Here is a 17,148-nt window from a genome sequence, read left to right on the forward strand (position 1 = left end):
TGTCTGTCTCCCTCTCTCTGTCTCCCTCTCTGTCCCTCTGTCTGTCTCCCTCTCTGTCTGTCTCCCTCTCTGTCCCTCTGTCTGTCTCCCTCTCTGTCCCTCTGTCTGTCTCCCTCTCTGTCCCTCTGTCTGTCTCCCTCTCTGTCCCTCTGTCTGTCTCCCTCTCTGTCCCTCTGTCTGTCTCCCTCTCTGTCCCTCTGTCTGTCTCCCTCTCTGTCCCTCTGTCTGTCTCCCTCTCAGTCCCTCTGTCTGTCTCCCTCTCTGTCCCTCTGTCTGTCTCCCTCTCTGTCCCTCTGTCTGTCTCCCTCTCGGCCCCTCTCTGTCTCTCTCTCGGCCCCTCTGTCTGTCTCCCTCTTGGTCCCTCTCTCTCTCCCTCTCGGTCCCTCTGTCTGTCTCTCTCTCGGTCCCTCTGTCTGTCTCTCTCTCGGCCCCTCTGTCTGTCTCCCTCTTGGTCCCTCTCTGTCCCTCTCTCTGTCTCCCTCTCTGTCCCTCTGTCTGTCTCCCTCTCGGCCCCTCTCTGTCTCCCTCTTGGTCCCTCTCTCTCTCTCCCTCTCTGTCCCTCTCTCTGTCTCCCTCTCTGTCCCTCTCTCATTGTTGTGCAGCCATCATTCCAGCTTCCTCTTTATCTGCTTCCTCCTTTGCTCAGACCATACAGCCGACCCGCTGTGCAGATGCAGTCAATATCACAAAATATCACACAGGTCCAAAAGAGAGAGACGGCCTAATGCGCTTTCACAAACATCACACAATGAGTTATAATTGAGTCATTTCAGACCTCAAACGATACTATAAAACACGTCACAGAATCCTAAAGAGGCAAACTGAGTTTCTGTTGAATTTGTTTTTGCTGAAACAAATCGACTTTTTTGGCCAACTCAGACACCATTTGTCAAGTGACTTTGTTCTCACTACTTATTCGACATATTTTGTGGAGTTTTATTGTCTACAACCTTCAACGAACTCCACACTACAACAAAAAGGGGAAAGGACCAAACGCTGTAGTTTGGTGCTTCTATTGTGCGGCGAGCAAACTGAGTTGTGTTGAGTCCGCCTCTCTGCTGTGTGTGTTCTGGCAGCAGCCCCACAGCATCGTCCAGAGGCGGCTGATGGAGGGGAACGTCCCGCGGCTGCGGCGGGAGGCGCACGACGCCAGCGCCCTGACCCGCTCGCCGCTCGCCGACCACAAGGACGGCGGCGGCGGCGGCGGCGGCGGAGTCGGGGGGGGCGACGGCGGCGAGGAGCAGCGGAGCGAGAGCACGGCCGACGACTCCGCGGAGGAGCGGGAGTCCCCCGAGGAGAGCGAGCGCAGCCTGAGGACCGACGAAGAGGAGGAGGAGGAGGAGGAGGAGGAGACGGAGGAGGAGGACGGCGAGGCCGCCGCCAAGCGGGCGCCGGACCCCGCCAAGACGGGGGAGGGGACGGCGAGCCCACCGCCGCCACTCGCCGCCCTGGTCGTGCAGTGCAAGGTGCCTTGTGTCTTTGTTTACGCAAGACAGACTCGACGTAAACACATGCGACCGCACGCACGTGCGTGCACACAAGCGACAGCACACACAAACACACACGAATATGCAACAGCTGACACGTGAGTGAAAATACACAAACACACACACACACATGCAACTGCACGCACGTGCGTGCACAAAGGCGAAAGCAATCACAAACACACACACACATGCGACAGCACAAACGTGAGGGCGTGCACACACACACACACACACACACACACACACACACACACACACACACATGCGACAGCACACACAAACACACACACCAACGCAACAGCAGACACGCGATGGAAAACACACACACATGCAACTGCACGCACGTGCGTGCACACATGCGACAGCACACACAAACAAACACACATGCGACAGCACAAACGTGAGGGCGTGCACACACACACACACACACACACACACACACACACACACACACACACACAGACACACACACACACACACATTCAAAAGGCGAAGACATATAATTCCTCTCCCTATGATACGATGATTGCCCTTTATTTATTCCTTCTCTTCCCTTTTCTCCGTCATGGCCGCCTCCAAATGAACGCCCGTCCTGTCTTAATGGTGCTGTGACATTTTCCTCCCATACACCCGTTCTAAAAATACACTAACACGCCTGGTGACACCAACAGCAGTAGCATTCACAGTTTGTGGACCGAACCGAAAGCACGACAGATCCCCAAGCCAGCAGAGAGCTATATATACAATGGAATATATATGAACAACCTGGCCTACTTTGACAATCCAAAAGGATAGAGGCCTGTGCTATACAGTCTGTACTCTGTAGTCTGGACAGTGTGGTCCCACTCAACCCGTCTTGTTCAGAGAAAACCCAGAGTAGAGAAGCACCGAAATAGAAAACCCCTCAATTAGGGTTCATCTCACACAATGGGTGTCAGCAATAACTAGACGCTGTCTATTCCTAAACTCTGCATCAGGTGCACAAACGCAGCTAAACACACAGCCCGGGACAAACCGATGTTACACTCTATGAATAGACGATCAATTGAGTTTGTTTTTTAAGGGCTTGTTTTTCCAACGGTTGCCTTGATATCAAGGATGGAGTATTTAGTTGTTTGGCTGGCTAAAGCTCTATCGCTGCTAGCCAAGGTTACAACATCCCATAATGACCCGCGTCATTGGAGGATAGGTGGCTATACCATATATACAGATATAGATATCGATATATATTGAGGAAGGTGTAGCATAACCAGAGATGTAGCTGTGATTTGTACCAGAAACATGAAAGTGGAGTAGCTTCAATCGTTCTTTAACCTTGCACTGGGATACTATTTAAATAGATGGATGGATGGATGGATGGATGGATGGATGGATGAATGGATGGATGGATGGATGGATGGATGGATGGATGGATGGATGGATGGATGGATGGATGGATGGATGGATGGATGGATGGATGGATGGATGGATGTAGGCCTGTATCTATGGATGGAGGGATAGATGGATGCATTGATGCCTTAATGGTCCTGATTTAAAATAACGTTTTTCCGTAGCATTTAAATTTGGATTAGAAGAGAAAAGATGAATCTCAGAATAAATAACTAAAAACCAGGTAAATGCCAGGCAGTGATTAGAGGGTAAGACTTCAGGGCTTGATTTCACGATTACAGGAACATTTTGGAGGCTTGAAAACCCATCGGTGACTACAACGCACCACGCAACAAAATATGCTTCCAAACCATAATAACACGTGCCATTTGATGGAGGCTTTTATCACGTGCCATTTTCAAATGCCATGATCAGCCTTTACCACGCTGGGGTCCGCGGTGTTGTGCTTCGTCACTCATTACTCTGGTCGCTGTGTCCTTCTCAACCTGCTCATTCACCGACTTATTTAACCGCTAATGTTCAACCCCTGGTTATCAATCTGTCCGGACCCAGGGGGGAGGTGGGGGTGGGGGAGGAACTTTACTCAGACTAAATCAAGTTACTTCCTGCCTGCCCGGAAGAGATAGAGCCTGCGTTCAGCCCGACATGGAGAGCATGGCGTCTGTCAGGCATGGAGAGGACATGTACCACTGGCTCACCGGGACTGCTTATTAACAGGCTTCGGGAATGTGGGAAGGAGTATGTGTGATATTTGATGGTCTATGAATTCCCGAATGTGTGATGAAGCAATAATTCCATGCTATTCTTCCTTCGGATGGTGTCAGAGCCATGAAAACTATGATTTTCAAGACAAATCGAATCAATCTGAAAAAAATCTGATTTGAAAATATGCCCTTCAAATGAAATGATGAGTTTGGAACCAGCATGGAGAAAGAAAAGCGCTCGCTTTGCTCAGCTTCTCAACCCTCAATGACCATCTCCTTTAAAGTAGGGCAGAGTGGAACGGTGAGTCATGGAATTATGAATTCATTAGCGTAGCACGATGTACATTCCTCAGAAAGTCCTGATTCATCGCGAAAACCCTTCTCATTTAAAATCAACATTTAGGGCGTTTATCAGACACTTTTATCCACAGCGACTTGCAATAAGTGTGTTGAAGTATCGCCTAGTCTCACATGGAACCTGATTTTGTTGTTTCAACCGTTGTTGACGGTTGAAAGCAACGACTTTGCCATCGAGTCACCACTCCCCGGTTTTCCAACCGTACTGAATAGTTTGCTAGTCTCAGGTTGTCAGGGTCGAGGACGTATAGTTGTGGTGCCACAGAGCTCCTGCCAAACCCACGCAGATGCACAGACGCCATATGCTGTGAATCCATTTCCTCCGCTCTCTGCTGTGGTCTGCATCAGAGGGGAGGGGGGGTGGGGGGTGGGGGGGGGTGCATGACACCTGCTCCACGTTGGAGATGCTGCTACAGGCGAGCTGAGATCCAAATAGACAACGGTACAGACCACAGGGCCTTCTTTCATTCGTCTTTAGAAAAGTCACTATTATTCATATCAAAAGGGATAAATTATGTAGGAATGGGAAATATTGTAGACAAAAGACTCTTTATTAAATACCGTGGTCTTGGGTAAATGGACTTCAAGTATAGTTCTAACCAGTGGCCAGCCCGGTCAAAGCGCTTTACAATATAACCTAACATTCACCCATTCATACCCCCGTTAACACACCGACGGTGGAGTCAGCCACGCAGGGCGACAGCCAGCTCGTCAGCAGCAGTCAGGGTGAGGCGACTCGCTCAGGGACACCTCGACACTCCGCTAGGAGGAGCCGGGGATCGAACTAGCAACCTTCCGGTCACAAGTCGACCCGCTCTACCTCCAGAGGCACGCGCAACGCCCTATTGGTTTAGACTCGACTGCATTCCCCTGAAAAGGGACATTTGTGTGCCACGTTGAAGGTTCTCCTTAGCAACGGGTCAGCTGGGAGCCGAGAGCCTTCTTAGCCAGCGTGACCCACATGTGTTGTGTGTTGTGTCGTTAGAGATGAAAGGCTCTTTGTCACGTCCCTGGTGGTGTCCCCTTACGACATCAGGGCTAATCAGTGGAGCAGTTTGTTTTTGTTGTCACTCAAAGGTTACCATAGCAACCTCCTCCCTGATAACATCACTTCCAGTGTGTGGAGGTACCATTTCCTGTGTCTCGTGTACCACCCCCCCCCCCCCCACAGTCATTAGTGTCAGCGTTTCCAAGAGCGTGTTGTCTAGTGTTGTGTGGTTTCGATGTGGGACTTTGTGCGACCAATTTGCGATCTGCCGGTCAAAACCATTAATAATTCACCAATTAAAGTATTAATATCCTACGTTAAGGTAAACACATGAATGAGTGATGACACCAAAGTTAGAATCGCCCCCGGTTACAAATTCGAACATCTCAGCGATAAAAAACGATTCAATCAGCAATCCAGAGAACTAAAAAAAGATCAAACATTGACACCAAAAACCTCACAAAATTGCTCAACGTGATTCACAGCACTATTAGGTTAGTTCATTCATTAATTAGTAACAGGTTCTCATTATTCTCTTAACCCTAACACTTGACTGTAAACTTGCATGTGTTTCGAAAAATTAAAGGTTAATTATCATTAGAACCATTTAAACTATAAATAAACAGACACCCTCCTTAACACCAAAAAAAACCCTGCTTATTAGAAAAAGCTAATTTCCTCAGAAACAGGCCCACATCACCCTCACCAGCGCGTAAAGCTCTGTCAGGCTCCGATAACGATGTTATGTCCTTTAAAACCTAATTAAATGATATCTTCTTGGGTTTTCTCAGAATTGGTAGGATGTGTGGACCTAGGCGACATATCAGTACCACATTATTGATATTGCTTGTTTATACGACAACAAGATATTATCTGTGGTTTGGTTTATCAACAACTATTTGAAACGTTGAAGAGTGCATGCTTTTTTCCTTGCCTGGTCTTGAAGGTTGGATTAAAGACACACAGACGCACACACACAAACACACACACATGTACGCACGCACTCACAAACAAACACATACACACAAACAAACATTTTGTTAATATTGGCTGGTTCTACTCTAACGTGATTAACGCTACAAAAAATATACAAAGTTACATTCAACTTCACAATTTAACATAACTTCATAATTAGTTTACCAACTCCTGTTTATCCTTATGTAATGCTTATAAAGTAATATTTGTGTCATTCAGTTAAAATGTACCTACAGCACTACAGCATCCACAACACAACACATCAACACACTATCAACACACCTCCATTGTGTTCTGACCATCGACCTGTGCCCTGTTTCCCCAGTGCTGCGAGGGCGACGTCAGAGCCTCCATCGACACCGGTTGCCAACACAACCACATCTCCAGCTTCTGCTGCCGGAGACTGGGGTGCGGAATCAATGTTTGTTTTGTTTCGGCTCTCTCACGGAGGCAGACAGCTAGTCCCACGCACACTGCTCTACTGATTCAGTATGCAGTTGATAACCCGGCTCTGGTTTGAGAATTACAGTCAAGCACAATTGTTTTGGTGTAGCCTGTGGTAGTCTGGGACTCGGCCAGGTTTTGGCTTTCATTGGACAAGCAATGAATGATGAGTATTTTGTCTAGCGACCTTTGTCACAGATCCAGTCTCAAAGAGCCGGTGGCTCCACATGCTCACATGAGACAGCCCCGATTGGGGCCAGGAAAACATTCGGGAGAAAGGCAAGCGATCTTGAGAAAGAACGCATGAGCTCAACACTCTGTAGTCTCAGGCGACAGCAATCTTCTTGTTGAGTGCACATGAATACCAAATGGAAATGCCAACCGACGGCAATTAAGGAAAGGAGCCAAAAGGGAATAGCATCTCAAATATGAATGTCAGAAAAATAATGAAAAACTGGACCAACTTTGTGATTGATGCTGTCCCCGTGTACGGCCCTTGTCTGGGCCTTTGTGTTTCTTCCCCCTCTTTGTTTGAGCGTGTGTATATATGCATGTGTTTCTGGGCATGTTTGTATGTATTTCTGTATGTGTGTATTTCTGTATGCATGTTCGTACGTGTGTGTATATGTATGGATGTTTAAATGCGTCTGTCTCTTTTTATGTATGCATGTATGTATGCGTGTGTGCATGAGGGTATTTGTGTATGTATGCATGTCCGTACGAGTGTATGTGTATGTATGTACATGTGTATGTGTGTATCTATGTATGTTTGTGTGGTATGTATGTTTGTGTGGCATGTAATTTTGTGTGGTATGTATGTGTTTGTGGCATGTATGTATGTATGTATGTATGTATGTATGTATGTATGTATGTACAGTATGTACAGTATGTATGTATGTGTGTACAGTATGTATGTACGTACAGTATGTTTGTATGTATGTACAGTATGGACGTATGCATGTACAGTATGTACAGCATGTATCTACGTAAGTATGTCTGCACAGTATGTACAGTATGTATGTATGTATTTACAGTATGTACAGTATGTATGTATGTACAGTATGTATGCATGTACAGTATGCGTACGTGTGTATGCACGTATCTAATGTGTCTTGTGTTGCTCTCAGCTTGGTTCCTGAACAGGGCAGTGCCGGCCCCACAGTGAGGGGGCTTCGACTGCAGCTGGGGACACAGAGGGTCCACTGCTCTGCGTACGTCAAAGGTACGGACCCCCGTCACAATCCGCCCCGTCCACCCGACGATAAGCAGGGACCAATAGAAAATCACATCCTGTTCGGGCTTTTCAAAATAAGGCACTTTAAACAGAGGAGGATAAGGGTGGACCTGGAAGTGAAGGGGTTTGACTCGGCTACCTCCAAAGGATTCTGGGTTCGAACCCCAAAGTCTGTAAGCCACCTATGGGCAAGATGCCCCCCTTACCCCTACCTGCTCCTTAATGTCATGTCAATTAAAAAATAAAATCGGTGGTTCAGGTTTGGATGAAGGCATGCTAAATAGTAAAAGAAGAAAGAGTATGTGTCTGCTGTTATGTTCTGGGTTTGAGGGTAGATCTGTTGAAGTGGACACGGTAATGCTGATGCTCCTTTCCAGGGCTAACTATGCTACAGTATGCTAACCGGCTAGCGCCCACTCGCGGTGAATTAGCGTCTGATGGAAAGAGCTCCAGCTCCGCAGAGCAAGTGCACAATATTCCACTAGCACCTGCAATGTACACTTCCAGACACGTGTGTGTGTGTGTGTGTGTGTGTGTTCTTTGCTTCGTTTGGTTTTGTTATGTCAGCTTGGTTGCTCTTAGAAGAGTGTCCTTGCATATGTGCGTACTCCATTATTCAGGCGGAAAGCGCGACTTTTGGTACATTAGGCTGAGTGGCAGTAACGCAGAATTTTACCTTTAAAGACGTTGTGCGTTGGTTTGAAGGCAAACGTGCATTTAATCCATGAAGGCAATTACCGACTTTTTTGGAAATGACTGAGAACTTCATTTCAGTTGAAATGTATGAAGTGTAGAATTTCTAATTCATAGTAATTCAAGATCATTTGCATTTAGAACTGCTAATGACATCGTAATGAAAAGGGTTAAGGTTCCAGGACTGAATGATTATTATGCGCTGGTCAAAACATTAAATACATATTCAGAGACATATTTGTCATTCCAGGCAACTGCAAAATCTGTGTGGCACTCACTGTCTCTTTCAAAGTCTCAGTGTCATCCTTAAGGGTCTACATACGTCTTCTTTCCTTCACTTCCCTTCCTCTGTGGTTCCTTGCAGATGATGAGGTGTCTGAGCTGTGCCTGGGTCTTCAGACGCTGCTGGAACTCAAAGTAAGCGTCTCATTGGCCTAAGTACACTTTTGCTTACTCGGTTTACCATTTCAAATACAGCTGCTTCTGACTTTATCTCAGACAACTCTGCTCAAACCAAGAGAGGGTGTAACAGGGAGAGTGCGAGAGAGAGAGAGAGTGCGAGGGAGAGAGAGGGAGAGGGAGTGGGAGAGGGAGAGGGAGAGAGAGAGAGAGAGAGAGAGAGGGTGCAACAGGGAGAGTGCGAGGAAGAGTGCGAGAGAGAGCGAGCGAGAGAGAGAGAGTGAGAGAGAGCGAGCGAGAGAGACATCCCCCTACCCCCCCTCCTCAATGAATTAAATACGTGTGCCGTTGTCGGCCAGAGACAGGTGGCAACGCAGTGGGATTCCAACAGATTAGACGCCACTCCTAGCGAGAGAGTTCTGGACCGTTCCAGTGCGTCTGGTCGCTTCTGTTGCAAGAAATATTCAACTGTCTGAGCGTTACCCAAAGGCACAACATCAAAGATATGGGCGCCACTGTCCAGGGAGACACACGTGTAACGAGAATCTATTTAATTATTTTAGTAGCGTTTTTTTAACTAGCAACCAATGCAGAAGATGAATATGTAATGTTCAATCTCAGTCAGGATATTCCAGAAAATGGAAAGATGGTAGCATGGCCAAAAAACAAAGTTAGACGGTAGACGTGATGTCTCCTGGGTTAGTGTTTTCTCCAGAAATATTAAGGCAAAGAATGCTAGGGAAATCCCAAAGAGCTGTGTTTCAACATGAAGAGACATTACTACAACAGAACCTCAGGGAAGAGAATGAAGCCAACGACAAAGACAGACGAAGACAGGAGGCGGGGAGAGGGGGAGAAGGGGGGGAGGAATAGAAAGTGCTGTGTATCAAACAAACGATGAGTAATACATGAGTCAGACTCCATAGAGCGTCAGTGCGAACGCGGCCGTATGTTTTTATATAATCACAGACGCTTCAATCCCCAAAAGGGGCTTGTGGAGCCTATATTGACGCATGTAACGGAGAGTGAGTTGACAGGTGAAAAGAACCCAAGATTTAAACCCCTGTCTACATACTGCCCATATATCCTCTCCCATGAGATACAAAAAACAGCAAAAATAAAACTCAAGTAGGCTACAGCAATAGTCCAAGCAACTTAACTTATCAGATTTGAAAAGTGTTACAATTTTATCCGAGTAACCAGAACAGAAAAAAAGGAATAATTATAATAAAATCGAAATGGGCAAATTCGTCAATCGGCCACTAACTCTCAGCCCTAGTCTGACTAGCATAGAATGCTACAACGTAGCAGCAGCTACGATAGCATCAGTGCCAAAGTGTGAAGGCCAAAGCATACCGAGTACAATTTTGCCTCCAGTTTCGAGCACGACACAAAATATTGCTCTAATGGAGCAAAGAACACGTCTTAAATGGTCTATTTTGGAGGCAAAACTCCATCAACTTTATTAGGCATTCGCCCCGGCCTGCTTGACAGTTATTTCCCTCTTCTTCTTCCCGTCCAATCACAGTGCTGCGTGGACCTGAGTGGGCGGGTCCTCCGGCTGCAGGGGTCCGGTGAAGAGCTGCCCTTCCAGGTGCCAGTGGCCATTAGCCAGTGCCGTCATGACACCAACAAGAACCTGTGAGGAGGTCTGCTCTGGAGGGCGTGGCTCAGCCCTCATCGTCTGCGAAGCCGGCTTCTGATTGGCTGATCGGCCGTGGCCGTGGAGGGGATTTTTTGCCTGGACTGTCCAATCACATCGTCTCACACTGCCAGATCCTGGATAAGCCCCTCCCATGCCTCGCTATACTCACAATTGTTTCTTTGAGTTTACATCAGTTGTAATTGTTAATTGTAGAATTTGTAGAATTTGCCGATGTTCACCGGGATCATCTTCGTGGTCGTTGCAGTGATGATGATCATGATTATTATCGTCATGGTTACCTGTTAAATAAGTCCAATTCTACCGGCTCGTCCCCCGACTATATGGACAATCAGAAGATCGTATTTCATGATTAGTTGTTTCGTTTAGCCGTCGTTCTTGATCTGGTGCGTTCGTGCTGGTGATTCATCCGCGATTTTGTTGTTTGATATAAAATGATTTTCACTTCATGCCACCTTATTCCAAGACGGGGCAAGACAATGTATCGGTAGAAGTTAGGAAGAGATGTGAACAATAGGCTTAAGACATTTTCCCATTAATCCAGGTGAAGCACCTCTATCTCTCTCACTCTGTCTCTACCTCTATGACTCTCTATCTCGTCCCTCTTCGTCTAGACCTCTCCCTCTCTGACCTATATTTAATTGAATTTCCAAATGTGGAGCAAATGGCATAGAGTCACACAATGGCCTGGATTAAGAAGTTACTCATAAAAAGTATTCAGCCGGACTCTACGGTCGGGGATTACCAGAACATTCCATCTGCATGACTTTGTAAAGTTTCTGCTTTTGTACGAGTCTGCATGTTTGTGCGTGTCTGTTTGACGTAGGGAGTGGGGATGACTGTGGTGTGCGTGTTTGTTGCCGTTAAAAGCGAGGGCTTTTTATACATGGCTTGTGTTTCACATGGGAAATGACGGGGGAGGGGGGGTGGGGGGCAAACAGAAAACTCCGGTCAAAACAAGCTGCCAAACATTCGACCCCAGCTGCCTTTCTTCACGTGGGCCAAAAGACCCGTTCTGAGCCACGGTCAGATTTAGCATTCGGTCCAACAATCTTTTTCTTAGGCGTTTTCTTGGCTAAACACACTATTGCATTTTCATAGCTTCTGTTTTGGGGGACATGATTTATTACTATGTTTCTCTCATTTTATATCCTCAAAATTTTTCTGTCCTTTGTGTGATCACATGACTATGATTTTGCTCCTTCCTTATTGGCTTTCGCAACCGATCAGAAGCCCGGTCTAGTTCACGTAATAAACCACAAACAAACGCAAAAAACTAATGCTCGACAACAGGAGCTACTTCAATATACCTTACTGTGCCACCGTCAGGCTCGACTGATAACATCGAAAAGTGTGTTGAGTACATCTGGGGAAGCATAGTTATGGTGGGGTTTGAAAAAGGAGTGCCTCCAAACACGCACACGCGCACACCAGAGACGCCTTCGCGTTCCGCTTCAACAACACCCAGGCGCTGTTGTGCGCTTGCTTTGTGCTGGAGTGATCCTTTTAGTGGTTTTACGCCCAGTTTGTACGCAGGTGTGTCTTACTGATCAGTTCTCAGTTCCTTGTCGCTGTGCTTTAGTTAACTATGACGGGGTGGGGTGGGGGGAAATGAACTGTGGAAAGACATTTTTATTTTTGGTGTCATCTCTCTTCTGGAACAGTATTTTCTCTGCCTATTAAAGAAAACATGTATTCTGTCTAGCTCCGCCGCTGTTTGTTACTTATTTCATCATTCGTCCCACACAGGGTCGGGTTTGTCCACATCTTAACCACAAGAGGAAAGATAACGTGCAAGTACAGCTTTTTGAAAGCAGAACCGTTGCTATCTGATATTCTCTAAAATCAGTTCTGAAAAATCACCTTCTGCAACATAAACTCAATAGCAAAAAGTTGGTCCATTGACGTAATACTATATACTTTTCATTTTGCCAATGGAGAAGGATAAGGACTTTTTTATTACCATTCATGAAGCATAATAGGGGGGGGGGGGGCAGCAGAGAGAAGGTAAGTCCCAGACCAGTGACGCCAAAGGTCCAACTTATCTAACGTCCGCCACTTGTTCTGAACAACATGAACCCCTCGTTCAGCTCGAGGAAGGACTCCGCGGCAGAGCTGTAATCCCCCCGGGGGTCCGCTCCCATTGGTCCCCAGGGTCGGGGTCAGCTGGCCCGCCTCGCCCGCCGTGCCCCCCCCCCCCCGGTACGGGGCTATATAAAGCCCCGAGCCGCGTCACCACTCCAAGGAGGAGACCAGATGTTCCCACAGCGCTCCCGACCTGAGGGGGTCAATTTCCTCTGACCCCCCCACCCACCCTCTGCTCGATATAGCCCGGGCTAATCACACGTGATGATGCTAATACTGGGCGACCTTATTGATGTTAGCATAGCGTGTTCGACACTCTTGATTGGACAGGATGAAAAACAGGATGAATTGATTGGGCTTTCGACGGGTGAAACCAATAGGCCATTATTTACTATTTATGAATGAATATTGACTGTAATGAACCGAGTCTAATCATTTATTTTTGTCATTTATCAAATGAAAACATCTCACATTTCCTGCATAGGAAATCCAGAAATTCAAATATTCAGATACGTTCTCTGATAATAACCAAAATCAATAGTTAATTTTGGAAACTTTTGATGGGCCTTTTTTATAAACTACAAAATACGATCGATTGTTTCATAAAGAGTCGTGCCCGTTCTAACGTCACACAACGCTGTTACACAACCCAGATTAAGTTAATCAGAGGGCGACGCCGGTTGTCATGGCGCTACTTCCTGTCAGAGCGGAGAGCAGGTCTGCAGAGACGCAGCACTCACACTCACAGCCACTCCCCATCTCCCCATCATCTCTCCTACTGAACTGACTCAACGTGACACATCCTGTGAAGGTAAGGCCACCCCTGTGGTTAACGCTTATATAAACCACGCAGATCCTTACACCACGGGATCCACAACGTCGAAGGACTTTCCTTTCCGTATTAACAAGACGAGGACACGGTTTGAGGGACACCGCGTCTGCAAAAATGCAATTCTGTCCAATAGTGCGTTAGTCAAACCACAGTGCTTCTGTGATGACCCGTGTGTGACCCTGACATGACCTTGGGGAGGTGATGGAGTCTCCTAGCCAAAAGCGTCACAGTGAGAGGCGTAGCGATGAGAACTGCCAAGCAGAAGGACTCTGTGCCTGGCTGAATTAATAAAATATTAGGCCTCACACCGGCCAACATGCAACGAGGGAGGGAGAGAGACGCATGTTGTTTTCGAGAACCCATCCATGCCTTTAGGTTTGACGAAACACCTTCACAAAATCAATACTCAGCAAGGAGCCCGGGGTATTCACGCTTGACCGCCTGTTAACAGAAGGTCACTTACATGTCCTGGGAAATGGAAATATCCCTAATGGCTACAATTCATCAACCGCTGGCTAACCAACGTTGACGACAGCATGCTTTGTTCCTGATATAAGTTTAACCGGATCAGCACTAAGGTAATCCCATTAGCCTGCGACTGTAATAACATCGCTCGGATGAATAGCGTTTGGATCCCTCTCCACCGGTTGCTCAGCAGGGTTTCATTAGAGATAACATTACCCGCCATCTTTGGACTATCCATTCTCATTTTCCACAACAAGACTTTGTCCCTGCGATACATTTCCCAGTAACTGTGGCTTTGTAACGGCGTGTTCCTCCCAATCACAGTGAAAGGTTTCACATGAAAGCCGACCCGAGGGGGAGAAATGATTTTATAGACTTTAATAGTTTCATTGCAATCACGGGATCCATGGGTTTATATGAATGGGTAAGACATTGCCTGATCAACAATAATAGACCCATCAGGACGGCCATATTCAGAATCCTCCTCAGCCGATGTGTGAGTGCGAAAGCAAGCGAGCGTGACCTTAAACTAACAACACACTGTGTGTAGGTCGAGAAGAAAGACAGAACCAACCCCCATCCCCCCCCCCCCCCCCCCCCCCGCCCCGCCTGCTGCTTTGACGGAACGGCAGAATGGGAGAGCTGTCACTTGTGTCACCCGTCAGCCATCACATGGGCGCAGGGGGAACGGCGGCATAATGACATCTGAAGTATTAGTCCCAACACCGCTGTTAAACAGTGTCAGGTCCCAGAGCAGCGTGGAGGCTCTTGGGGGGACTATAATGCTATGCACAACACTATGACTATCTGTACTATAAGAAAACATGCATAGATAATAATTATGTGGTACACCTGCTGCCATCATTCTCAGTTTTGAGCATTTATCCAACCGTGACACCTTTTACCGTTTTAAATCGATTTGGTCTGTGATGGAGAAGGCGTGAGAATTTAGTAACGAGGAAGGTTCTTAAAGTGTCTGCCTGCCAGACAGCCATGTGGGTTTTTGAAACGTCATTACTAATTGTTTTAACAAAAATTATGATGAAAATCGGACTGAAGCAAACAGACCAAACACTGAAGCAGTCTGTTGTGTCCACAAAACCAAGACTGCATATTTGTCACTACTGAATGGTACGCAAAAGGGAAACAGGTTTAGTGTTTCATCAATCCAAACTATTACATGAGACAATTCCCTCGCTACTAATAATAAAAGCCATCCTTATCAATATTGGAACACATTAGTCCCAATTACCCATTCCATTACAACCAGCTCTTCAGTATTTACTAAAGCTTCAGACGCCTGCACTATTAAGGTCTGACGCAAACAATAAATCATATAAGGAGTTGAACCGAAAGAAAGAAAGAAAGAACACACAGGAAGACAAGTGCGTCGAGAATACATCTCATTCATATTCGCAACAGATGACTTTAACTTATTACAGTTTCTATTTAAGGTCTCCACGTATTCAAAAAGAATGTAAGCCACAAATCTGCCTCAGTGTAAGATTCCTGGGAAAACTTAATCATGCTTGTAGTCGCAAATGTCAAGCTAACTAAGTAGCCATTTAGCAGGGGCGTGAACGTACCTGTAGCTAAGTGTTTAGCGATATGTTTGTTGTGGATGCTGAGGACCGAACCCATAACCTTTGGGCTGGGAATCGACCGCCCTAAGCACTACACAACCCGGGCACATACTTAGATCTTAAGATCTCACCCATTGTGCACACTTGGATGCAGATGCGACATTGAATATATGAATACGTTAGGGTAGAAGTGTGTGTGTGTGTGTGTGTGTGTATGATGTGTTCTCAGGAGGACAGCAAAGAGCCCAAGGAGTTGATATGGGGCCCGAGGTTCCTTCTGGCCCAGTTAGCCGCTGGGCTAAAAGATTAGCTCTCCGCGTGAGAGCGATCCTGGAGTGAGCATTCACTACAAATAGTGTCACCTCATAACAGCGACACAGGAGCTGTTGACCTCGTCATTAAGGTTCACGGGAGGGGACTCAGGATCTAACTGTACTTATGGCTTCACGCATCACTGATATATACGTGGGAGCCAGAAGACATTTAACTTGCCAAGAGAGGATCTGGCAGCAGACACGGCCAGACACATGTTCACATTCTCCTCCAAGGCGATTGTGAACATGTTGATATTCACCTCTTGAAAAGTGTTTTCTTGAAGGATCAAGTCATTTTTTTAAGGATTTGTACCTTCCAGTATACAGCAGGTCATCAAAATATCCAAACTGCAGAAGCAATGTGATGTACTTTGTAGTAGTTAGGAATGCTTTGTGATATTCAAGATAGGCATACAGTCTTATAACACATTCAAATTTGATTTCCAGTCTCTCTTCCAATCCCTTTGTCAGCTTTGATCCGCTCAAGAGAGCCTGGTGAAAAACCCTCGTGATAGGAAGGCCAATCACGAGGCAGAGCTGTGAGCTTGCGCTGTGATTGGGTGGATTGGTTTTGACAACGAGTCAAAGGACACAACGGGCAGCTCTGCGACAATGAATAGGAATGCAAACCCAAGCAAGGGTTCTCAAACAGCAGATGAAACACATTGGGTCTGAGTGACTATGGAAAGTAAGGAATTCACGACCCTCTTAATGAGGATGTGAAACGGAAAACACCATCTGAGGAGGATTTGGTTCAGTGAGATTAGATGGGGTTTGTATCTCGTCTTCGACAGAGTAGTCCTAATCCATCGTATTTATTAAAGACGCTTACAGAGGCGCTTAGTTAACGTGGGTTCAAAGACAGTGCACCCCCAGTTCCCCAAAGCCATTCCCTTCTGAAGGGGCTTTTGCTTCTATCCAGAAGCTTGACTCATGGATTGCATTTCCATTTGTTGCGCTCCCAAACCGTGTTGTTGTAGCGCTGCGAAATGCTGTTAGCGACAAAGGGAGGACAGAGCGTCTACATAATAAAGGCGCGTGTATTAAGAGGGAGAGATTGTGTTGAGTTGGCACACATGGATTCAATTCAACCCTGTGGGAATCACTGAGCAGGTGCCCGCCACGGTTCAACATAGTGTTGTTTATTACCCAGCCCTGAAAGGCCCCACAAAAGGTTTGAATCGTGTAGACGCATTCGTAATCAGCCTTCTGAAAAAGCAATATGATATAGAGGGATGGATAGTCTAGACTGTGTTGCGTTGTGTCCTCAACTGTATTATGTGGGAAGCACATAAAAAGGGTCAACAAACTTTGTATGGTCAAAGCTAGGCTTGAGTTCCAGTCCCTCTTGTGGCACTTCCGTTGAAGGAGGGCAAAAAAACAGTGTGGGTGGGGCAATCAGGTGACGGGAGCTGTGATTGGGCGGATTGGTCTTCACTAGGGTTGAAGGGCAGCTTGAAGGACCAATGGCTGACAGCATACATCTGGTGGGAGGAGAGCTAGATCGGTAAAAGCAATGCAGTGGGTCAATCTATG

At 46.6% G+C, this 17,148-nt stretch overlaps 1 protein-coding gene across 1 annotated transcript; it reads left to right on the forward strand.

Annotated features, from left to right (window-relative positions):
* Nucleotides 1–866: 866 nt before the first annotated feature.
* Nucleotides 867–12,037, forward strand: nrip2 (nuclear receptor interacting protein 2; the record flags this gene model as incomplete). The annotated part of the gene is made up of 5 exons (XM_030350189.1): nucleotides 867–1,466; nucleotides 6,226–6,308; nucleotides 7,472–7,566; nucleotides 8,636–8,688; nucleotides 10,199–12,037. Coding segments are annotated over 5 exons (948 nt in total), but the record flags the coding sequence as incomplete, so codon positions are not given.
* Nucleotides 12,038–17,148: the final 5,111 nt, after the last annotated feature.

Source organism: Gadus morhua, unplaced genomic scaffold (assembly GCF_902167405.1).
Source record: "Gadus morhua unplaced genomic scaffold, gadMor3.0, whole genome shotgun sequence".
NCBI classification, from domain to species: domain Eukaryota; kingdom Metazoa; phylum Chordata; class Actinopteri; order Gadiformes; family Gadidae; genus Gadus; species Gadus morhua.